This window comes from Narcine bancroftii, chromosome 2 (genome assembly GCF_036971445.1).
Source record: "Narcine bancroftii isolate sNarBan1 chromosome 2, sNarBan1.hap1, whole genome shotgun sequence".
Taxonomy (NCBI): Eukaryota; Metazoa; Chordata; class Chondrichthyes; order Torpediniformes; family Narcinidae; genus Narcine; species Narcine bancroftii.
The window spans coordinates 374,356,458-374,380,830 of record NC_091470.1 but is presented as its reverse complement, the minus strand read 5'-3'; the positions used below and the strand labels follow the sequence as shown (position 1 = coordinate 374,380,830).

Below are 24,373 nucleotides of genomic sequence, written 5' to 3'. Positions count from 1 at the left end.
ATCAGGAAGAGGTGTGGGAACTGGCAGGGGTCCTGGGAAATGGGGGGGGGGGGGGGCTAGGGGGAGAATTGTGGAGACTGGCAAGGGGTCCAGGGGAGTGGGAGGGTCAGGGAGAGGACTGGCAGGGGGTCCTGGGGATGGAAGGACTCGAGAGAAGTGTGGGGACTGGAAGCAGGTCCAGAGGAGTGGGAGGGTCAAGGAGAGGTATGGGGACTGGCAGGGGGACTGGCAGGGGTCCTGGGGATGGAGGTGCTCAGGAGGTGTGGGAACTGAAAGGGAGTCTGGGTGTGTGGGAGGGTCGGGGGGGGGGGGGGGGGGGTGGGGGTCCAGGGGTGTGAGGGGCTCAGGGAGAGGTGTGGGGATAGGAAGGGGGTCTCAGGGAGAGAGTTGCTGGGGGAGAGGTGTGGAGACTGGCAGAGTGAGGGAGAGGGGCTCAGGAAAGATGTGGGGAGTGGCAGGGGGTCAAGGATGGGGAGTGAGGAGTACTTGAGCAATGTGCTGAGGTGCAGGACCCCAGGTCAGGAGCATCTGTGAGTTTGGGGGAGTGATTGCAGAGCTGGATGGAGCAAGTGGTCTCTGTCGCTGGCCCGCGGCGGGTGAAAGGGAGGGACTGGAGATGAGGGAGGGTCAGGGCTGTGGGATCAGCAGCTGACACTGGATCCGTGTCCCGGCCCGGGGCCAGGACATCACGAGGGGCGGCCGAAAATAGCCTGACTGCCGAGGGCAGGTCCGGGAGCCGGGACACCGGGACCGGGACGGAACACCGGGACCGGGACGGAACACCGGGACCGGGACTGAACACCGGGACCGGGACGGAACACCGGGACTCGGACTGAAGACCGGGACCGGGACTGAAGACCGGGACCGGGACTGAAGACCCGGACTCGGACTGAAAACCGGGACTCGGACTGAAGACCGGGACCGGGACTGAAGACCGGGACCAGGACTGAAGACCGGGACCGGGACTGAAGACCGGGACCGGGACTGAAGACCGGGACCGGGACTGAAGACCGGGACCGGGACTGAAGACCGGGACCGGGACTGAAGAGCCGGACTCGGACTGAAGAGCGGGACCGGGACTGAAGACCGGGACCGGGACTGAAGAGCCGGACTCGGACTGAAGAGCGGGATCCGGACTCGGGACGCGGAGGTCGGGAGCGGAGCCGAGGCAGCCATGCCCGCTGTGATCGTGACGGCGAAGGCGACGGGCCCGGAGCTGTGGCTGTGGCAGGCGCTGTTACAGGGGGACGTGGACACGGTGGCCCGGTTGATGGGCGACCCGGCGCTGCCGCATCTCCAGCCCGATCTGCTCTTCGATACCAGCGACGTGGAGCAGTGGAAGGATTACCGCTTCAACCTGCGGGCACTCAGTGCGTGGGGGGGCACGCGTGGGGGGGCACGCGTGGGGGGGCACGCGTGGGGGGCACGCGTGGGGGGGCACGCGTGGGGGGCACGCGTGGGGGGGCACGCGTGGGGGGGCACGCGTGGGGGGGGCACGCGTGGGGGGGCACGCGTGGGGGGGGGGCACGCGTGGGGGGCACGCGTGGGGGGGCACGCGTGGGGGGCACGAGGGCGGGATCACGGAGACAGGAGCCTGGTCACTGGGGTCAGGTCACGGAGACAGTGGACTGGTCACTGGGGTCAGGTCACGGGGACAGTGGACTGGTCACTGGGGTCAGGTCACGGAGACAGTGGACTGGTCACTGGGGTCAGGTCACGGGGACAGGAGGCTGGTCACTGGGGTCAGGTCACGGGGACAGGAGGCTGGTCACTGGGATCAGGTCACGGAGACAGTGGACTGGTCACTGGGGGTCAGGTCACGGGGACAGGGGACTGTCACTGGAGTCAGGTCACAGGGACAGGAGGCTGATCACTGGGGTCAGGTCACGAGGACAGGGGACTGTCACTGGGGGTCAGGTCACGGGGACAGGGGACTGTCACTGGAGTCAGGTCACGGGGACAGGAGGCTGGTCACTGGGGTCAGGCCACAGAGACAGTGGACTGGTCACTGGGGTCAGGTCACGGGGACAGGGGACTGTCACTGGGGGTCAGGTCGGAGACAGGGGACTGGTCAATGGGATCAGGTCATGGAGACAGTGGACTGGTCACTGGGGTCAGGTCACGGGGACAGGGGACTGTCACTGGGGTCAGGTCACGGGGACAGGAGGTTGGTCACTGGGGTCAGGTCACGGGGACAGGGGACTGTCACTGGGGGTCAGGTCGGAGACAGGACTGGTCACTGGGGTCAGGTCACGGGGACAGGGGACTGTCACTGGAGTCAGTTCACGGGGACAGGAGGTTGGTCACTGGGGTCAGGTCACGGAGACAGTGCACTGGTCACTGGGATCAGGTCACGGGGACAGGAGGCTGATCACTGGGGTCAGGTCACGGGGACAGGGGACTGTCACTGGGGGTTAGGTCGGAGGCAGGGGACTGGTCACTGGAGTCAGGTCACGGGGACAGGGGACTGTCACTTGGGTCAGGTCACAGAGACAGGGGACTGGTCACTGGGGTCAGGTCACGGGGACAGGGGACTGGTCACTGGGGTCAGGGTCGGATCTTGGGAATGAGACTGGTCATTCAGGAGTCAAGATCAGGGATGCTCGGGACTGGATCGTGGGCTCTGTGGTTGGGATCAGCAGCGATGGGGAGTGGGGAGGGGCGATGAAACTGCAGGATCCTGTACAGTCTAAATGTAGAACTTTACACCACACAATCAGGCCCTTCAACCGTTCTAGTCTCTGCTAAGTTATTATTCTGCCTAGACCCACTGACATGCACCCAGTCTATATCCCTCCATACTCGTCCCATCCATATACGTGTCCAAATTCCTCTTAAATGTTAAAATTGAGCCCACATTAACCACTGCAGATGACAGCTCATTCCACATCCCCACCACTCTCTGTGTGAAGAACTTCCCCCGAAACTTTTCCCCTTTCACCTTTAACCCATGACTTCTAGTTTGTATCTCACTCACCCTCAGTTGAAAAAGCCGACCTACATTTACTCTGTCTGTCCCCCTCATAATTTTAAATACCTCTATCAAATCTCCCCTCATTCTTTTCTGCTCCAGGGAATAAAGGTCTAACCTGTTTAACCTTTCTCTGTAACTCAGTTCCTGAAGTCTGGACAACATCCGAGTAAATCTTCTCTGCACTCTTTCTATCTTATTGATCTCTTTCCTGTAGTTCGGTGACCAACACTGCATACAATCCTCCAAATCTGGCCTCACCATTGTCTTGTACAACTTTACCATAACATCCCAACTCCTGTACTCAATATTTTGATTTATGAAGGCCAAGATGCCAAAAACTCTCTTTACAACCCTGTCCACCTGTGACGCCACTTTCAGGGAATTATGTATCTTTATTCCCAGATCCCTCGGTTCTACCGCACTCCTCAGTGCCCGACCATTCACCATGTACGTCCTTTCTTGGTTTGTCCTTCCAAAATGCAACACCTCCCACTTGTCTGCATTAAATTCCATCTGCCATTTTCCAGCACATTTTTCCAGCTGGTCCAGATCCCTCTGTAGCTTTGAAAACCTTCCTCACTGTCCGCAATGTCTCCAATCTTAGTGTCATCTGCAAACTTGCTGATCCAATTTATCACATTAACATCCAGACCATTGATATAGATGACAAATAACAATGGTCCCAGCACTGATCCCCAAGGCACCACGAGTTACAGGCCTCCAGTCTGAGAAGCATCACCCACCATTACTCTCTGGCTTCTCCCATCCAGCCAATGTTAAATCCAGTTCACTACTTCACCATGAACCTTTCTGACTAACCTCCCATCTGGGACCTTGTCAAAGTCTATGTGGACAACATCCACAGCCTTTCCTTCATCAACTTTCCCGGTAACTGCCTCGAAAAAAATCAAACCTCAGGCTCAAAATCATGTTGACTAAACCCTAATCAGTCCATGGCTATCCAAATACTTGTATAATCGATCTCTTGGAACATCATCCAATAATTAACCCACTACTGGCGTCAGGCTCACTGCCCTATAATTTCCAGAGTTACTTTTGGAGCCTTTTTTCATGGCTAATGACATTTTAAATATTTCTGCCAGAGCCCCTGCAATTTCTACACGAGCCCCCCTCAAGGTCCGATGGAATATCTTGTCAAGCCATGGAGATTTATCCACCCTGATTTGCTTTAAGACAGCAAGCACTTCCTCCTCTTTAATCTGTATCAGTTCCATGACCTCACTCCTGGTTTGCCTCACTTCTAAAGAAGCTGTGCCAGTTTCCTGAGTAAATACTTGTGCAAAAAACACATTTAAGATCTCCATTACCTCATCTATCTCCATGTGTAGCTGATAACGGGAGCCTGGAACATTGAGCTGCTTGTCCTGCCCCTCCTGCAACAAAGTTTCATTGATGAACAAATATTATAATTCCACGTGCCAATCCACGCTCTCAGCTCGTCTGCCTTTGCGATAACACTCCTTGCATTGAAATAGATGCACCTGAGAACATTTCCACCACGTTCAACCAATGACTCTAACGCTGCATGTATTTTCACATCATCTTTTCCCTCCTCCACTCCTCTATCAGCTCTGACCCTCTGGTTCCCCTTCCCCAGCAAATCTAGTTTTAACCCACCGGAGCAGCACCAGCAAATCTTCCCGCAAGGATATTAGTCCCTTTCCAGTTCAGATGCAAACTGTCCTGTCGGAACAGGTCCCACCTTCCCTGGAAGGGAGCCCAATGATCCAGAAACCTGAAGCCCTCCCTCCTGCACCAGGTCTTTAGCCAGTATAGTTTGTGTGTTAGATCGTGTCCAGTGTGCAGTGTAGAGTACACATACGATCTGATGCCTGATGAACCTCGCAGCCTAACAATGTAGAGTTTGCAGCTTTGTTGAGTTCAGCATCCAGCCTGAAGCTGCGGACCTCCAGGTCCAGTCTAGCGCTGTAGTGTTTGCCTGCAGATCCATGTGCAGTCTGATGGAATATTTTGAATACATTCTGGGAATGTAGGTTTGTGGGTACAGTCTGACAAAGTGGTTTGAAAACAGTCAGATGGGGTGGTTCAGCTACAGATTGACAGTTTACGACACATTAAGGCTGATTGAGCAGCATTCCGTGTACAGGCTGGTGGTGCAGTGTCCGTGTCGAGGCCAGTGGTGTGTTCCGTATACAGGCCAGTGCTACTGTGTACAGGCTGATGGTGCAGTGTCATTTGTCATTGTACAGGCTGGTGGTTCAGTGTTCCATGTACAGGCCAGTGGTGCAGTGTTCTGTGTACAGGCTGGCCATGCAACATTCAGTGTACAGGCCAGTGGTGCAGCATTCTGTGTACAGGCTGGAGGTGCAGTGTTCCATGTATAGGCTGCTGGAGTAGTTACTTTGTACAAGCTGCTTGTGCAGCATTCCGTGTACAGGCCGGTGGTGTAGTCTTTCGTGGACAAGCCGGTAGTACATGTTCCATGTACAAGGAGTGGTGCATTCTTCTGTGTACAGGCTGGTGGTGTTGTGTTCCATGTACAGGCTGGTGGTACAGTGTTCCATGTACAGGCTGGTGGTGCATTATTCTATGTACATGTGGTATAGTGTTCCACAAACAGTCTGGTGGTGCAGTGTTCCATGTACAGGTCAGTGGTGGTGTTCTGTGTACAGACCGGTGGTGCAGTTTTCCATGTACAGGCTGGTGGTGAATTATTCCATGTACATGCCGGTGGTGCATTGTTCCATGTAGAGGATTGTGGTGCATTGTTCCATGTAGAGGCAGTGGTACATTGTTTCGTGTATAACCCGGTGGTGCAATGTTCCATGTGCAGGTCGGTGCAGCAGTGTTCCGATTTCTGACCAGTGGTCTAGTGACAGTGTACATACTGGTGGTGCAGTTTTCCATGTACAGGCCAGTGGTACAGTTTTCCATGTACAGACTGGAGGTGTAGTGTTCCATGTACAGAACGGTGGTGTAGTGTTCCATGTGCCGGCTGGTGGTGCAGTGTTTCATGTACAGGCTGGAGGTGCAGTGTTCCATGTACAGTCTGGTGTGCAGTGTTCCATGTACAGGCCAGTGGTGTTGTGTTCCATGTACATGCTGGTGGTGCAGTGTTCCATGTACAGGCTGGTGGTGCATTGTTCCATGTACAGACTGGAGGTGCAGTGTTCCATGTACAGTCTGGTGTGCAGTGTTCCATGTACAGGCCGGTGGTGTTGTGTTCCATGTACATGCTGGTGGTGCAGTGTTCCATGTACATGCTGGTGGTACATTGTTCCATGTACAGACTGGAGGTGCAGTGTTCCATGTACAGTCTGGTGTGCAGTGTTCCATGTACAGGCCGGTGGTGTTGTGTTCCATGTACATGTTGGTGGTGCAGTGTTCCATGTACAGGCTGGTGGTGCATTGTTCCATGTACAAACTGGAGGTGCAGTGTTCCATGTACAGTCTGGTGTGCAGTGTTCCATGTACAGGCCGGTGGTGTTGTGTTCCATGTACATGCTGGTGGTGCAGTGTTCCATGTACAGGCTGGTGGTGCAGTGTTCCATGTACAGTCCAGTTGTGCAGTGTTCCGTGTACATGCTGGTGGTACATTGTTCCATGTACAGACTGGAGGTGCAGTGTTCCATGTACAGTCCAGTTGTGCAGTGTTCCGTGTACATGCTGGTGGTACATTGTTCCATGTACAGACTGGAGGTGCAGTGTTCCATGTACAGTCTGGTGTGCAGTGTTCCATGTACAGGCCGGTGGTGTTGTGTTCCATGTACATGCTGGTGGTGCAGTGTTCCATGTACAAGCTGGTGGTGCATTGTTCCATGTACAGACTGGAGGTGCAGTGTTCCATGTACAATCTGGTGTGCAGTGTTCCATGTACAGGCCGGTGGTGTTGTGTTCCATGTACATGCTGGTGGTGCAGTGTTCCATGTACATGCTGGTGGTGTAGTGTTCCATGTACAGTCTAGGGGTGCAGTGTTCCATGTACAGGCTGGTGGTGCATTATTCCACGAACAGGTTGGTGGTGCAAAGTTCCATGTACAGACTGGAGGTGTAGTGTTCCATGTACAGGCCGGTGGTGTTGTGTTCCATGTACATGCTGGTGGTGCAGTGTTCCATGTACAGACTGGAGGTGCAGTGTTCCATGTACAGGCTGGTGGTGCATTGCTACATTTACAGGCCGGTGGTGCATTGTTCCATTTACAGACCAGTGGTGCATTGTTCCATGTACAGACTGATGGTGCAGTGTTCCATGTACACGCTGGTTGTGCCAAGTACAGACCGGTGCTGCAGTGTTGCGTGTACAGGCTGTTGGTGCATTGTTCCATTTACCGGCCGATGATGATTTGTTCCATGTACAGACCGGTGGTGTAGTGTGCCATATACAGACTTGTGGTGCAGTATTCTATGTACAGGACGGTAGTGCATTGTTTCATGTGCAGACTGGTGATGCTTTGCTCCGTGTACAGTCTGGTGGTGCATTATTCCATGTACATGCCAGTGGTGCATTGTTCCATGTACAGGGTGGTGGAGCATTGTTTCATGTACAGTCTGTTGGAGTAGTGTTCCATGTACAGTCTGCTGGTGCAGTGTTCCATGTACAGGCTGGTGGTGCATTGCTCCGCTTACAGCACTGTGGTGCATTGTTCCGTTTACAGACCGGTGGTACATTGTTCCATGTGCAGGACATTGGTGTAGTGTTCCATGTACAAGCTGCTGGTCATTGTTCCATGTGCAGACTGGTGGTGCATTGCTCCGTGTGCAGACTGGTGGTGTATTGCTCCATGTACAGTCTGGTGGTGCATTATTCTATGTACATGCCAGTGGTGCACTGTTCAACGTACAGGCCAGCGCTGTGTGTTCAGCAGCCAATTCATCCCTGACCCGTCACTTACCCCTGTGTTCTGCTCTTGCTGCAGGGATCTGGTCACTATGCTACCGCCAGGAGTTCACTACCCCCCTGCAGATCTGCGCCAGCCGGGGCTTTGATCAGTGCCTGGAGTACCTCCTGGCCTGTGGCGCCCAGCCTGACCTGGCCCCTGGAGGCAAGACTGCTCTGCATGAGGCATGCGAGAACAGCCAGGCTCAGTGTGTTCGGCAGCTGCTGCATTCCGGGGCAAACCCCAATACCCCTTCCGAGGATGGCTACTGCCCACTGCACCTCTGCTCCTCACCAGAGTCCCTGAGGTGAGCAGGAACCCCTCACCTCTCAACCCTTCACCCTTCATCCCTCACTCCTTATCCTCACCTCTGCACCTCACCGAAATCCCTCCGGTGAGCAATAACCCCCTCTCAACTTTGACCAATCATTCTCACCTCTGACCCCTCACCTACACCCCTGACCAATCACCTTTGAACCTTCACTCCTCACCTCTGAACCTTCATCCTGACCCTCATCCCTGAATAATCACCTCTGACCTCTGCGCCCCACCAGACTCCCAGCATGAGCAGTGAACTCCCATTATCCCCAGTACATTCCCCACCATTTACCATGTCGGTCCCTGTACCCTGGGGAGTCTCTGTACCACCACACTGCCCACTGTTGACTGTGTCGGTCCCCATACCATGAGGTCTCTCTGTTCCACCACACTACCCAATGTTCACCGTGTTGGCCCCCATAACCCGAGGTCTCTCTGTTCCATCACATTCCCACCGTTCACCGTGTCGGTTCCATATCCTGAGGTCATTCCATTCTTCAACACTCCCTACATTTCACCGTGTCATTCCCCGTACCCCAAGGACACTCTGTACCGCCACACTCCCCCACCATTCACCGTGTCAGTCCCCGTACCCCGAGGTCTCTCTGTTTGAGAACATTCCCCACCGTTCACCATGCAGGTCCCCTTACATATATAACGTGGACATTTACCCCCTCCATAAATCTTCGTCTGCGAAGTCAAGCCAAAGAAAAAGATAACATATATAACAATTACAGCACGGAAACAGGCCATTAGGCCCTTCTAGTCTGCACCGAACCAAACACTCCTCTCTAGTCCCACCTCCCTGCACAATGACCATAACCCTCCACCTTCTTCTCATCCATATACCTGTCCAGCTTTTTCTTAAATAATAAAATTGACTCTGCCGCCACTATTTCTCCCAGAAGCTCATTCCACACGGCTACCACTCTCTGAGTAAAGAAGTTCCCCCTCATGTTACCTCTAAACCTCTGCCCCTTAACTCTTAACACATGTCCCCTTGTTTTAATCTTTCCTCCTCTTAACGGAAATAGTCTATCCACATCCACTCTGTCTATCCCTTTCATAATCTTAAATACCTCTATCAAATCCCCTCTCAACCTTCTACGCTCCAAAGAATAAAGACCTAATCTGCCCAATCTCTCCCTAGACTCTAGATGCTTAAACACAGGTAACATTCTGGTAAACCTTCTCTGCACTCTCTCCACTCTGTTTATATCCTTCCTATAATTAGGCGACCAGAACTGCACACAGAACTCCAAATTAAGCCGCACCAACATCTTATACAATCTCAACATCACCTCCCAACTCCTATATTCCATGCAATGATTGATAAAGGCCAGCATACTAAAAGTCTTCTTCACCACCCTTTTCACGTGAGTTTCTACCTTCAGGGAACGATGTACCGTTACTCCTAAATCTTTCTGCTCTTCTGTATTCCTCAATGCTCTCCCATTTACCACGTATGTCCTGTTCTGATTCTTCTTACCAAAACGAAGCACCTCACACTTATCAGCATTAAATTCCATCTGCCATTTTTCAGCCCACTTTTCTAAGCAGCCCAAATCCCTCTGCAATCCTTGAAAACCTTCTTCATTATCCACAATTCCACCTATCTTAGTATCGTCTGCATATTTACTAATCCAATTCTCCACCCCATCATCTAGATCATTAATGTATATAACGAACAACAATGGGCCCAATACAGATCCCTGAGGCACACCCCGAGATATGTCTGTTCCACCACACTGTCCCCCCCGTTCACCGTGTCGGTCCCCATTACCCTGAGATCTCTCTGTTCTACAACCCTCTCCACCATTCACTGTGTCGGTCCCTGTACCCCGAGGACTCTCTGTTCCACCACATTCCCACCGTTCACTGTATCGGTTCCATATCCCGAGGTCACTCCGTTCTACAACACTCCCTACTGTTCACCATGTCAGTCCCATACTCCGAGGACACTCTGTGCCTCCACACTTCCTCACCGTTCACCATGTCGGTCCCCGTATCCCGAGGTCTCTCTGTTCAAGAACACTCCCCACCGTTCACTGTGTCGGTCCCCGTACCCTGAGGTCTCCCTGTTCTACGACATTGCCCCCTGTTCTACGACATTGCCCCCTGTTCACCGTGTCAGTCCCCATACCCTGAGGTCTCCCTGTTCTACAACACTCTCCACCGTTCACCATGTCTATGTGCTGCTGTTCACAGATGTGCTCGTTATCTGCTGGACTTTGGTGGCCACATCAACAGTCGGAGCGAGGAGAGGGGGGATAGTGCACTGCATATTGCTGCCAGGTTCGGGCTGGAGGAGCACGTTGCCCTGTACCTGAGCTCGGGGGCGGTGGTTAACCAGATGAATGACTGTGGTCAGCATGCGCTGCACTGCGTGTGTGGGCAGCCCCACCCCAGGGAGAATGCTGAGAGGTATTACCAGGTATGCAGGCAACTGGTAGAGGGGGGAGCCAGCGTGGGGGCTTTGGATGAGGAGCAGCAGTCCGCACTCCACCTGGCATGCCACACTGCCAACCATCGGATGGTGGAGCTTCTGCTGGCCAAGGGTGCCGATGTCAACCGCATGGACTACGGGGGAAATGCACCTCTACACAAAGCCCTGCAAGCCGTGTCCTACAGGCTGGACCACGAGCCTGAGCTTACAGTGCAATCCCTCCTGAACTATGGCTCCATCCGCATCTGGCCAGGCGCCCTACCCAAGGTGAGACATGGCTTCCAACTCTCTCACCCTGCCGGAGTGTCCCCGGTCCAGCCCAGCTACCTTGACTGTGACTGGTCCAGCCCAGAGGAAATCCTGCCCCACACCAGGGGTTCATGCCCATTCCTTTGTTGGTTGGGAGACCAAGACACCTTCCCCCTTCTTAACAACATGTTCAACATGTGCAACAGCTTTGAGTGACCTGTGAACACAGACCCCAACATCTCCCAGTTCGTCCATACTACTCAAAGCCTCCCATTAACATAGAATTCTACCTTCAAATGTGACCGACCAAAGTTAACCATTTCACATGTTTCTGGGTTAAACTCCATCTGCCACTTCTCAGCCCAGCTCTGCATCCTATCAATGTCCTCTGTAACATCTAACAACCCTCCAGATTATCCACACCACCACCCACTTCTGTGTCATCTGCAAACTTGCTCATCCAACCTTCCACTTCCTCACCCAGGTCTGTTATAAAAACCACAAAGTGGAGGGGTGCCAGACAGATCTCTGCGGACCACCACTGGTCACCGATCTCCATGCAGAATATGAACCAACTACAACCACCCTCTGCCTTTTGTGGGCAAGCCAATTCCTTTTTCTTGTCAACATGCTCTTGAACCTCAGTCTACTTTAAGGCATCCTCACATTTGCCAAGGTCCTTGTCTCTGGTGAATACTGAAGCACCGTGTTCCCTCCTCTCCCTCCTCCGGCTCCGTGCAAATGTTTCCACCCTCCCCCTGATGGGTCCCCTATCATAGAATCACAGAATGTTACAGCACAGAAACACAGGCCATTGGACCCTTTTGATCAATAAAACTAGCTAGTCCCTCTGACCTGCTCCCATTCCATGTCCCTCCAGGCCTCTCCTATCCATGTGTTTATCCGTTATTTTTAAAACTTGATTGAATCTGCATTCCACACTCCTACCACTCTCTGAATGAAAAACGTTCCCCTAATGTTCTCCTTGTACCTCTCCCCTTTCAGCCTAAAGCTGTGACCTCTCATATTTACCTTCCCCCAATCTAAGTGGAAACATCCTACTCACATCTACTCTGTCTGTACCCCTCATAATCTTATAAACCTCTATCAAATCTCCCCTCATTCTTCTTTGTTCCAAGGAGTATCGTCCTAACCTGTTTAACCTTTCCCAGGAACTCAACTCCTAGCAACCCAGCAACATCTTAATAAACTTTCTCTCCACATTTTCAATCTTATTGATATCTTTCCTGCTGCTGGGTGACCAGAACTGCACACAATATTCTAAATGCAGCCTCATCAATGACATCACATTTCCAACTCCTATGCTCTATACTTTGATTAATAAAGGCTAAGATGCCAAAAGCTTTCTTTACCCTGTCCACCTGCGACACCACCTTCAGGGAACAATGTATCTGTAGCCCCAGATCTCTCAGCTCCTCCACACTCCTCAATACCCGACCATTTATAGTGTTCGTTTTGGTTTGTCCTTCCAAAATGCAACTCCTCACACTTGTCTGCATTAAACTCCATCAGCCATTTACTGGCCCAATTTCCCAGCTGGTCTAGATCCCTGTATTAGCTTTGAAAATCTTCCTCACAGTGCAGACGCCCCCTGTCTTTGTGTTATCAGCAAACCTGCTGATCCAATTCACCACGTTATCATCTAGGTCATTGATATAGATAACAAACAATAATGGCCCCAACACAGATCCCTGAGGCACACCACTCGACACAGATCTCTGATCTGAGAAGCAACCATCCACCACCACTCTCTGTTTTCTTCCACCAATTTCGAATCCAGTTTGCAACCGCTCTATGTAAACCTAGTGTCCTAACCTTCTGAACCAACCTTTCATATGGAATCTTGTCAAAGGCCTTTCTAAGGTCCATGTGGTTAACATCCACAGCCATTCCCTCATCAACCATCTTGGTAACTTAAAAAACTCTACAAAATTTGTTAAACATGACCTACCACTTATAAAGCCATGCCAACTGTCCTTAATCAGCCCATGGCTGTCCAAATACCTATATATCCTATCTCTCAGAACTCCTTCCAATAATTTACCTACTACTAACGTCAGGCTCACTGGCCTATATTTACCTGATTTATTCTGGGAGCCTTTTTTAAACAGCGGTAGAACATGAGCCACTCTCCAATCCTGACACCTCTCCCGTGGCTAAGGACATTTTCAATATATCCATCAGGGCCCCTCCAATTTCTACACTTGTCTCCCTCGAGGTCCGAGGGAGTATCATATCGGGCCCAGGGGATTTGTCTACGTTTATTTGCTGTAAGGCAGCAATCACCTCCTCTCCTTAATCTCCGTATGTTCCATGACACTTCTATATGTTTCCCTTCCATCCACAGACACTCTGCCAGTTTCCTGAATAGATACTGATGTTTAAGATCTCTCCCATTTCATGACGCTCCACACATTATTGACCTTGTGATCCTCCAGGGGACCAATTTTGTCTCTTACCATCCTCTTACTTTTAATATACTTTGGGTTTACTTTCACATTTTATGCCAAAGCACCTTCACATCTTCTTTTTGTTTTCCTGATTTCCTCCTTAAGCATCTCTTATATTTTCTAGAGTCTGCAAGTTGCTCATTTCCTCCCTGCTGCCCCTCCTTTTCTTAACCAGCTTTCCAATATCCCCTGAAGCCCAGGTTCCCTACATCTGTCAATTTTCCCCTTACTCCTGGTAGGAACTTGCAATCTCCGGACTCTCCTCATTTTGTCCGTGAAGGCCTTCCCCCTGCTGGATGTGTTCGTCACCAAAAAATAACATTCCAATTGAATCTTCCTCACAACTCATCCTCTTGTTCTTTACAGATGTAGAATTCCTTGGGGGTTTCCTTACTCCTCTCTCCAAGGCCTCCTCAAGGCCCCTTCTCGCTCTATCCTTTCTTCAGCTCTCACCAGGCAATCTTGTCATTGTCTGAAGCTCTCTCTGTTCTTATCTTCTTAAATCTCTCCTAAGCTTTTCTTCACTACTAGATTTTCTACATCTCTCACTTCCCATCCTTTCCCTCCCTCAGTGAAATACACTTGTGCAGAGTGCCATGAAAATATTCTTTGACCATTTGCCACATTTCTGCTGTACTTTTCCCTGAGTTCATCTCCCCATCTTCTGCCTGACAGCATCATGTTTTCCTCTGCCCCAATGAAAGGTTTTCCCAAATTGTCTATTCCTGTCCACCTCCCACATGAGGGTGAAGGAGAGGGAGTGGTGATCACTTTCTCTCAAATGTTCGTCTACTGAGAGCTCTGACACCTGACCTAGTTCATATCCCAATACCTCTCCTCTCATTGGCCTGTCTACATATTGTGTGAGGAAATCTTAGTGAACACACCTGCAACATTCCACTTCATCCAAACCCTTCACTCTAAGATGGTACCAATCAATATTAGGAACAACCTTGTTATTTTTGCACCTTTCTTGAATCTGCCTCCCCATCTACTTCTCAATGCCACTGTTACTACTGGGGGGGTCTGTAATATACCCAGAAGAGTTACTGCCCTCTTCCTGTCCCTTCCACCCACACTGACTCAGTAGGCAACCCCTCCACTCCTTCCCCCATTTCTGTAGCTGTGACAGTATCCTTGATCAGCAGTGCCTTTCCCCCACCTCTTACCTCCCCTCCCTGTCTTTACAAAACATCTAAACCATTTAGATGGTTTCAGCACCCATTCTTGCCTCCGAGATGGCCAAGTCTCTGTAATGGCATCATAGTTCCACGTACTGGCCACGTACTCAGACTTCATCTGCTCATTTCCTAATACTGCTTGTGTTCAAATTCACACATTTCAACCCATCCAACCTACTGTCATCATGTTCCATCCACTGCCTGGCCTTCCTCACACACTCACTTCACAGAGCATCCATCAACTGTTCCTTCATCTGGCCCAACACTGATTCCCACCCCCCTACCAAACTAGTTTAAACCCCTCCCAACAGCTCGAGCCAACTTGCCCACCAGGATATTGGTCCCCCTCCAGTTCAGGTACAGTCCGTCCTTTGTGTACAGGTCAGACTTGCCCCAGAAGAGATCCCAATGATCCAGAAATCTGGACCCCTACTCAACACCAACTCTTCAGCCATGCAATCATCTGCCACAATTTCCTGTTCCTACTCTCTCTGATCCGTGGCACAGGCAGCGATGCTGAGATCACCCTTGAGGTCCTGCTGTTTAACTTCATTCCCCATATTCCTTCTTCAGGACCTGATCCCCACTCCTATCTATGTCATTGGTCCCCATGTGGACCACAACATCTGACTGCTCCCCCTCCCCATCCAGAATGCTGTGAACTCGATCAGAGATGTCCCTGAGCCTTGCACCTGGAAGGCAACACATAAGGCCGGATCTCGTTCACGGAACTTGTCTATTCTCCTCAACAATGAATCTCCATCACCATTCCTCTCCTCCTCTCTTCCCTTCTGAGTCACAGAGTAAGACTCTGTGCTAGAGACTTGGCCACTGTGGGTTCCTCCATCCCCAACAAAATCCAAGATAGTGTACTTGTTATTGAGGAGAATGGCCACAGGGTGCCCTGTACTGTTTGCCTGAACCTTTCCCCACCCTGGCCCCTGTCCCTCCCACACTCTGCATGATCTCGGGTCTGTCCACTGGCTGTGGCCAAATGATGCACTCATTCCAAGGGGCGACGGACACAAGGCATCCCAGGAGATTGTAGGGGAACGGGAGCTGTGATGTGCCCCCTCTCTCACCCCCTGTCTCCCTCTCCCCTTCCCCTTCCCCTTCCCCCCACCCCTTCCCACCAGGTGTTGAGATACTGCTCCAAGTCCCCGCGGACGATTGAGGTTCTTTTCAATGTTTATGACCGCCTTAGGGTAACAGAGGACTGGATGCAGGCAGTTCCACAGGAGGTGATGCAGGTAACGGGCTCCCCTGGCAAGGCAGCTGTCTCTGGGGGGGGCGGAGCAGGTTGGAGGAGGAGTGGGGGGAGGTGGGAGGGGAGAGATGGAGGAGAGGGTGGGGAGGGGAGGAGGGAAAGGGGAGGGGGTGGGGAAAGGGAGGGAGGAGGGGAAGGGAGGGGAGAAGGGGAAGGGAGGGGAGAAGGGGGGAAGAGTGGGATGGATAGGAAGGAGTTGGGTAGGCATAAGGATGGGGGAGCAATATGGAATGATGGAGGGAATATTGGTGGGGGTAATGCAGGGGTGGGATAGACAGGGATGGGTGAGAGGGATCAGGAAGGGCATGGGGTAGATTGGAGGAGGGGGTGACAGTAGAGGGGGTGTGGGGGAGAGGGTATGGGGAATGGGTGCTGGGAAGGGGTGCTAGGGGAGGGTGTGTGGGTGTGTGCAGTAGAAGGGGGTGTGGTGGGGGGAGGGAGTGTGGGGAGGGGGTGCGTGGGGGCTCCAAGGACACAACTCCTCACTCACCACTGTTTTTGCTTCCACAGGAACACTGTCATTTCTATGCGTCGCTATGGGCTGTGTACTGGAGTCCTCGCTCTCTGCAACACCTGGCGCGCTGCGTCATCCGTGCGCATGTGCGCAGCCCATGCCAGAAATGTGTGCATGCACTCCCACTGCCCACTGCCCTCCGAAACTTCCTGCTGCTTCAGTTCCAGGACTGGCTGTGCTAGGGGACTGCACCAAGCCCCTAATGTTCCAGCCTCCACCACAATCCCCGGCAAGGCATTCCAGGCCCCCACAACTCTCTGTGGAAAAACACTTCACCCTAATGTCTCCTTGAAACTTCTCTCCCTTCATTTTGTACACGTGTTCTCTGGTGTTTGCTGATCCTGCACTGGCCGTCCACCCTATCTATGCCTCTAAGAATCTTGTCGACCTCGATCTAGCCTTCTCTCATCCTTCTACGCTTTACGCTCCAAAGAGAAAAGTCCCAGCTCTGCTAACCTTGCCTCATGAGACTTGTTTCCCAATCCAGGCAACATCCTGGTAAATCTCCTCTGCCCCCTCTCCACAGCTTCCACATCCTTCCTGTAATGACAAGAGTAGGACTGGAAGATATTTTTGCAAGGCCTGCAAGATCGATATATTCCAAGGAAAAGGGAATTACTCAAAGGAAAGATGTAGTGAACAAAAAAGGTGAAGGCCAAGATAAAAGCAAAGGGGAGACATAGAAGGAAACTCAAGCTAATGGGGAATCAGAGGATGGGAATCCTTAAGAAATTCACAGAAAGTGACAAAGAAAGTCATAAGGAAAGAAAATATGAATTATGAAAGGAGATTGGCAAACAATATTTAAAAAATGGAGAGTTTTTTAAATACATTAAGAATAAAAGTGAGATCCATGTTGACAGAGGACAGATAGAAGACAATGGTGGGGAAATTATAATGGGTTACAAAGATATGGCAGAAGAATTAAATCATTATTTCACGTCTGTGGAAGATAGGTGACCTTGAGGGATGAATGGATTTGAACCCCAAGGTCATAGAAACATAGAAAATAGGTGTAGGAGGAGGCCATTTGGCCCTTCAAGCCTACACCGCCATTCATTTTGATCATGGCTGATCACCCACTCAGTACCCTGTTCCAGCAATCTCTCCATACCCCCTGACCCCACCCCTAGTCACAAGTACTAAATCTAACTCTCTTAAATATAGCTATGGAACCGGCCTCAATCACTTCCTGTGGCAGAGAATTCCATAAATTCACCACCCTCTGAGTGAAAAAATTCTTCCTCATCTCAGTCCTAAAGGACTTCCCCTTTATCCTTAAACTGTGACCCCTGGTTCTAGACTTGTTCAACATTGGGAACAATCATCCTGCATCTAGCCTGTCAAATCCTTTAAGAATTTTGAACGTTTCTATTAAATCTCGTCTAAACTCCAGTGAGTACAAGCCCAGTCATTCCAGCCTTTCTTCATATGCAAGTCCCGCCATCCCTGGTATCAATCTGGTCAACCTTTTCTGCACTCCCTCCATGGCAATGATGTCCTTCCTCAGATAAGGAGACCAAAACTGAACACAATACTCCAGGTGAGGTCTCACCAAGGCCCTATACAACTGCATCAATACCTCTCTGCTCCTGTCCTCGAATCCTCTTGATATGAACGCCAACATCCCATTCGCCTTTTTTACTGCTTGCTGCACCTGCCTGCCCACTTTTAATGACTGATGCACAGCGACACCAGGTCTCTTTGCATCTCCCCTTTTCCTAATTGGATACCATTAAGATAGTACTCAGCCCTCTCATTCTTTCCTCCAAAGTGGACAACCACACACTTATCCACATTATATTGCATCTGCCATGCATTTGCCCACTCACCCAACCTGTCCAAGTCACCCTGCACACTCTTAACAGCCTCTACACAGCTGACAATGCCACCCAGCTTCGTGTCGTCTGCAAACTTGGAAACGTTGTTTTCTATTCCCTCATCTAAATTATTAATATATATCGTAAATAACTGGGGTCCCAGCACTGAGCCTTGTGGGACCCCACTAGTAACTGACTGCCATTCCGAAAAGTACCTGTTTATTCCTACTCTTTGCTTCCTATCTGTCAACCAATTCTCTATCCACCTCAATACCATATCCCCTATACCGTGTGCCTTAAGTTTGTATAGTAATCTCCTGTGTGGGACCTTATCAAAAGCCTTCTGAAAATCCAAGTAAACCACATCTACTAGTTCTCCCCTATCCACTCTACTAGTTACATCCTCAAAAAATTCAATAAGATTAGTCAGACACGATTTTCCCTTTATAAAACCATGCTGCTCTGACCAATTAATTCACCACTTTCCAGATGTGCCACAATCACATCTTTAATAACTGACTAACATTTTCCCCACTACCGATGTCAAGCTAACCGGTCTATAATTCCCTGATTTCTCTTTCCCTCCCTTTTTAAAAAGTGAAGTTACATTAGCCACCCTCCAGTCCTCAGGAACTACTCCAGAATCTAAAGAGTTTTGAAAAATTATCAACAATGCATCCACTATTTCATGGGTTACTTCCTTTAGCATTGTGGGATGCAGACCATCTGGCCCTGGGGACTTGTCTGCCTTTAATCCCTTCAATTTATCCAACACAACCTCATAACTTGCACTTATTTTCCCCAGTCCTTCCGTCACATTAGCCCCATGGTCCCCTATTATTTCCTGAAGATCATTCATATTTTCCCTAGTGAAGACCTAACTAAAGTAGTTATTTAATTGGTCTGCCATGTCCTTGTTCCCCATGACCAATTCACCTGTTTCTGACTGCAAGGGACCCACATTTTCTTGACTAGTCTCTTTCTCTTTACATATCTATAAAAACTTTTGCAGTCAATTTTTATGTTCCCAGCCAACTTTCTCTCATAATCTCTTTTGCCTCTCCTGATTAATTCCTTTGTCTTCCTCTGTAGAACTCTGAATTTCTCCCAATCCTCTAGTATTTTGTCTTTCCTGGCTAGTCTATACGCTTCCTCTTTACACTTGATTTCCCTTGTTATCCAGGATGTACTACCCTCCTTGAGTTATTCTTTTTCCAAACCGGGATGAACAAACACTGTATTTCATCCAGGTGATCCTTAAATGCTTGCCATTGTCTTTCTACAGTTAATCCTTTAAGTAATATTTGCCAACCTAACTTAATCAATTCGCGTCTCATACCCTCAAAGTCACCCTTCTTTAAGTTCAGAACCTGAGTTACAGAATTAGCCCTGTCACTTCCCTCTGTTCATCTACACCCTGAAGTATCCGACCATTAACCCTAGACTCAGCCTTCTGGTTTGTCCTTCCGAAATGCATCACCTCACACTTATCCGGATTGAACTCCAACTGCCACTTCTCCACCCCACTCTGCATCCTGTCTATAACCTAAGGCAACCTTCAACACTATCCACAACATTACAGGAAGGATGTGGAACCTGTGGAGTGGGGGCAGAGGGGATTTACCAGGACATTGCCTGGATTGGGAAACAAGTCTCATGAGGCAAGGTTAGCAGAGCTGAGACTTTTCTCTTTGGAGCATAGAAGGATGAGAGGAGGAGACTTGATAGAGGCCTACAAGATTCTGAGAAGCCTAGATAGGGTGGACGGCCAGTGCTTGTTTCCCAGGCAGGATCCGCAAACACCAGAGGACATGTGTACAAAGTGAATGGAGGGAAGTTTAGGGGAGATGTAGGAGTTTAGAAACAGCTATTATTTTAATGGTAGGAGTTCAGAAACAGTTATAGAAGGTAGAAAGAAAAAAGCAAGGAAAAAGCTAAAATGTTCTTTGTGTAAAATGGCGCATGAAAAAGCAGAACAAAGTAAACAAGATAACAGAGGCATTTAAGCAGACATAGAAATATGCACGTACACACAAAGAGCTTGTTTAATAGGGGGTAGGGAAAGGAGGTGTGAGCACGGGATAAGAGAAAGTTGGAGTCAGTCAAGAGTCAGACAAATAGGGAAAAGTGCCAAACCAATCCAAGAAGGACAAACGTAAGACAAATGTAAGGGGAGGTGAAGTGAAAATTGTATAAAAACAAAGAGGCTTCCCGTCCTCGGGGTACTTTCCCGAGGTAAGGGGAGAGTATCCAACCTTGCAATGTTGTAAATATAAATAAATGTTCTTTGTTCTCAACTTTTGTCTCGAGCATATTTTGTGAACGCGAAGGCACTTCTCACAACTTGGGGGATCATCCGGGATCACACTCCCTCCACTGACTGGTGCTTGTCTGAAAGGGGGTCAGTGCACCCCGGCTGATTTAGCCGGACTCCTGGTCATTGAGCGTCCGGCCAGTGGATGCAGCGAGTGATATCTGAGAAGAGACATTGAGAACAAACAACGGGACAGCCATACAAGTGACGTGCTGGGAAGGCTCGCTAGCCGGGTAAGATTTTATTTTTCCCATGGGTGGGGGAAGAAGTAGGAAGAAAGGTCCGGGAATAGTTCCGACTGACAGGATTCCTCCGGGAAGCCCATTGGGAAGGCAATTGATGAATTGGGGTGCAGGGAAAACCCGTGGGAAAGACAAAAAGAAAATGATTCAATATTGTTGCCATGAATGGCCTAAAGATCCAATTAAGGGGTCTTCAGTATTTTGGCCAAAATACGGTTCGGATGAGGATTGGGTATGCCAGGCGTTGAATACCTGGCTTTATGAGCATAGACCCGAGGACTCCGAAAGTAGAGATTATGCTGCCTGCTGATTGTTTGTAGAATCTAACCAGATGGTGATGAATACAAGGGATCCAGCGAAACCTAAGAAACCTTTGGCTCCTCTCCCTGAAAATTGGGACCCCTTGCAGGCATTACCTCCTCCATATCCTGAGCCAGCTCCTCCCTTGCCCTCTCCTTCCCGCCCGCTTTATCCTCCCCTCCCTACGTCTTCCACTCCAACCCCTCCACGACTCATTAATGAAAATGAACGAGAAAATACGATAAGGACTAGGTTACAAGCTAAGGGCCCTCCGCCGCCTCTAACCCCCCCACCCCAGGCATATAACCCAGGCTGTACGGGATTATCAGAAGAGCAGTGTGAAATACTCCATGAGGAGAAGGCTGGGGAATTTGATTTGGGTCCCAGATATCATAAGGAAGATCCAGGTCCATCAGGAGCCTGGGGACCGGACCCTTCCCAGGCGCGAATGTGTCCCCTTCGCGAGGTACCCTTGGGAGGTCCAGGGGGTGTAATAGGCTTTGTAAATGTCCCCTTGACTAGCACAGAAATGAGAAATTTTAAACGGGAAATGAAGTCTTTAATTGAGGATCCTCAAGCCTGTGCGGAGCAATTGGATCAGTTCCTGGGACCTAATATTTACACCTGGGACGAATTAAGGTCTATATTCAAAGCTTTATTTACTTTGGATAAGAGAGGAATGATTCTTTGGCTTGGCTTCGCGGACGAAGATTTATGGAGGGGGTAAAAGTCCACGTCAGCTGCAGGCTCGTTTGAGGCTGACAAGTCCGATGCGGGACAGGCAGACACGGTTGCAGCGGCTGTAGGGGAAAATTGGTTGGTTGGGGTTGGGTGTTGGGTTTTTCCTCCTTTGCCTTTTGTCAGTGAGGTGGGCTCTGCGGTCTTCTTCAAAGGAGGTTGCTGCCCGCCAAACTGTGAGGCGCCAAGATGCACGGTTTGAGGCGATATCAGCCCACTGGCGGTGGTCAATGTGGCAGGCACCAAGAGATTTCTTTAGGCAGTCCTTGTACCTTTTCTTTGGTGCACCTCTGTCACGGTGGCCAGTGGAGAGCTCGCCATATAACACGATCTTGGGAAGGCGATGGTCCTCCATTCTGGAGACGTGACCCATCCAGCGCAGCTGGATCTTCAGCAGCGTGGACTCGATGCTGTCGACCTCTGCCATCTCGAGTACTTTGACGTTAGGGATGAAAGCGCTCCAATGGATGTTGAGGATGGAGCGGAGACAACGCTGGTGGAAGCGTTCTAGGAGCCGTAGGTGATGCCGGTAGAGGACCCATGATTCGGAGCCAAACAGGAGTGTGGGTATGACAACGGCTCTGTATACGCTTATCTTTGTGAGGTTTTTCAGTTGGTTGTTTTTCCAGACTCTTTTGTGTAGTCTTCCAAAGGCGCTATTTGCCTTGGCGAGTCTGTTGTCTATCTCATTGTCGATCCTTGCATCTGATGAAATGGTGCAGCCGAGATAGGTAAACTGGTTGACCGTTTTGAGTTTTGTGTGCCCGATGGAGATGTGGGGGGGCTGGTAGTCATGGTGGGGAGCTGGCTGATGGAGGACCTCAGTTTTCTTCAGGCTGACTTCCAGGCCAAACATTTTGGCAGTTTCCGCAAAGCAGGACGTCAAGCGCTGAAGAGCTGGCTCTGAATGGGCAACTAAAGCGGCATCGTCTGCAAAGAGTAGTTCATGGACAAGTTTCTCTTGTGTCTTGGTGTGAGCTTGCAGGCGCCTCAGATTGAAGAGACTGCCATCCGTGCGGTACCGGATGTAAACAGCGTCTTCATTGTTGGGGTCTTTCATGGCTTGGTTCAGCATCATGCTGAAGAAGATTGAAAAGAGGGTTGGTGTGAGAACACAGCCTTGCTTCACGCCATTGTTAATGGAGAAGGGTTCAGAGAGCTCATTGCTGTATCTGACCCGACCTTGTTGGTTTTCGTGCAGTTGGATAATCATGTTGAGGAACTTTGGGGGATTAGACAAGCTGGAATTAGGGTGTGGGATCGGGAGGTCCCGGAGCAGTGGCTGGAGAGGACAAATTCCCTCTGGTCAGTCCAAACTGGGATAAGGGGACGGTAGATGGTCGCACCCAGATGGAAGAATACAGGGTGAACCTGATAAAGGGATTGAGGGAGTCAGTACCAAAAGGACAGAATTTTAAGAAAGCATTCGAGGTTTCCCAGGGCCCAGAGGAAACCCCCTCGGCCTTTTTGACTAGACTGCGGGTGGCAATACAACAATATGGAGGATTGGACATAGAGTCACTAGTTGGGAAACAATTAGTCTTGACAGGATTTGTTACAAATTCAGCCCCAGATATACGAAAGAAACTTCAAAAGACTGAAGATTGGCATGAACAGGGATTATCCCAGCTCCTACAAATAGCCCAAAGGGCATATGTCCAAAGGAGTGAGGATAAGCATAAAGGAAAGGTGAAGATATTAATGCAGGCGGTAAAGGAAGTCGTAGATGGACAGCAGAGAAGTCAAAGACGCCGGACCAACGGTCTGGGCGGATGGATGGGAATGAGAGAAAGAGGAGGGCCAGGATTTGAAGGATGGGACGAACCCCAGGGTCCCCGACCACGAACGGGGGCCCCAAGAGGTGGTCCCAACAAAGGATGGCAGACAGGGCCCAAGGTTTGTTACTATTGTAAAAGAGAGGGACACTTCAAGAGAGAATGCCCCCAGAGGACTAGGGACACACGATCCTATGTTTTGATGGAGGAGGAAGATTAGGGGAATCAGGGTTCTCTCGTAAAGAGTGCCGTGGGGCTGCATGGAGAACCACTGGTAAACTTAAGCATAGGACCCCACGAAGAAGACATGATTTTTATGGTAGACTCGGGAGCTGCTCGTTCTAGTATTTTAACCAAACCCAAGGGAACAGTTTTTAACGGGAGGGTGGTTATTTCAGGGGTCGGGGGATCTAACTTTGAGGTTCCTGAATTAGAGGGCCTTAGGATACAGATGGAGAGAAAGGTGATAAGGGGAGACATTCTACTAGTCCCTCAGGCAGGAGTTTGCCTATTGGGTCGAGATTTGCAAGTTTCGCTAGGCATTGGGACTCGGCCCCAGGGGAAGAGGATCGGAGTCCAGTTCTGTACATTGGCACAAGAAGATCGCGAGTTGATCGACCCCAAGGTATGGGCCAAGAAGGGAAATAGAGGGGGTTGGATGTTCCCCCACTTCGGGTCACGCTAAAGGATCCCAATCAGACAGTTAGACGTAAACAGTACCCGATTTCTATGGACGGAAGGAAGGGGTTGCAACCCGTAATCGATCAGCTACTACTGGATGGTTTGCTTGAACCCTGTATGTCGCCCTTTAACACCCCAATACTGCCAGTACAAAAACCAGATGGTACTTATCAGCTGGTACAAGACCTACGAGAGTTAAATAAGGTAATTTTGGCCCGATACCC

General features: G+C 50.3%; 1 protein-coding gene across 1 annotated transcript; it reads left to right on the top strand.

The window, feature by feature from the left end:
- Positions 1-725: 725 nt before the first annotated feature.
- Positions 726-20,396, top strand: asb10 (ankyrin repeat and SOCS box containing 10). The gene is made up of 5 exons (XM_069922697.1): positions 726-1,370; positions 7,873-8,140; positions 10,360-10,864; positions 15,635-15,748; positions 16,276-20,396. The coding sequence occupies exons 1-5, from the start codon at positions 1,175-1,177 to the stop codon at positions 16,459-16,461; spliced, it is 1,269 nt and encodes a 422-aa protein (XP_069778798.1). The 5' UTR covers positions 726-1,174; the 3' UTR covers positions 16,462-20,396.
- Positions 20,397-24,373: the final 3,977 nt, after the last annotated feature.

Bases quoted from the DNA above. Each gene is read 5' to 3' on its own strand.
- asb10 (XM_069922697.1), top strand. From the start codon at position 1,175: ATGCCCGCTGTGATCGTGACGGCGAAGGCGACGGGCCCGGAGCTGTGG. The intron at 1,371-7,872 runs GTGCGTGGGGGG...CTCTTGCTGCAG, and splicing joins CTTCAACCTGCGGGCACTCA to GGATCTGGTCACTATGCTAC. The intron at 10,865-15,634 runs GTGAGACATGGC...CCTTCCCACCAG, and splicing joins GGCCAGGCGCCCTACCCAAG to GTGTTGAGATACTGCTCCAA.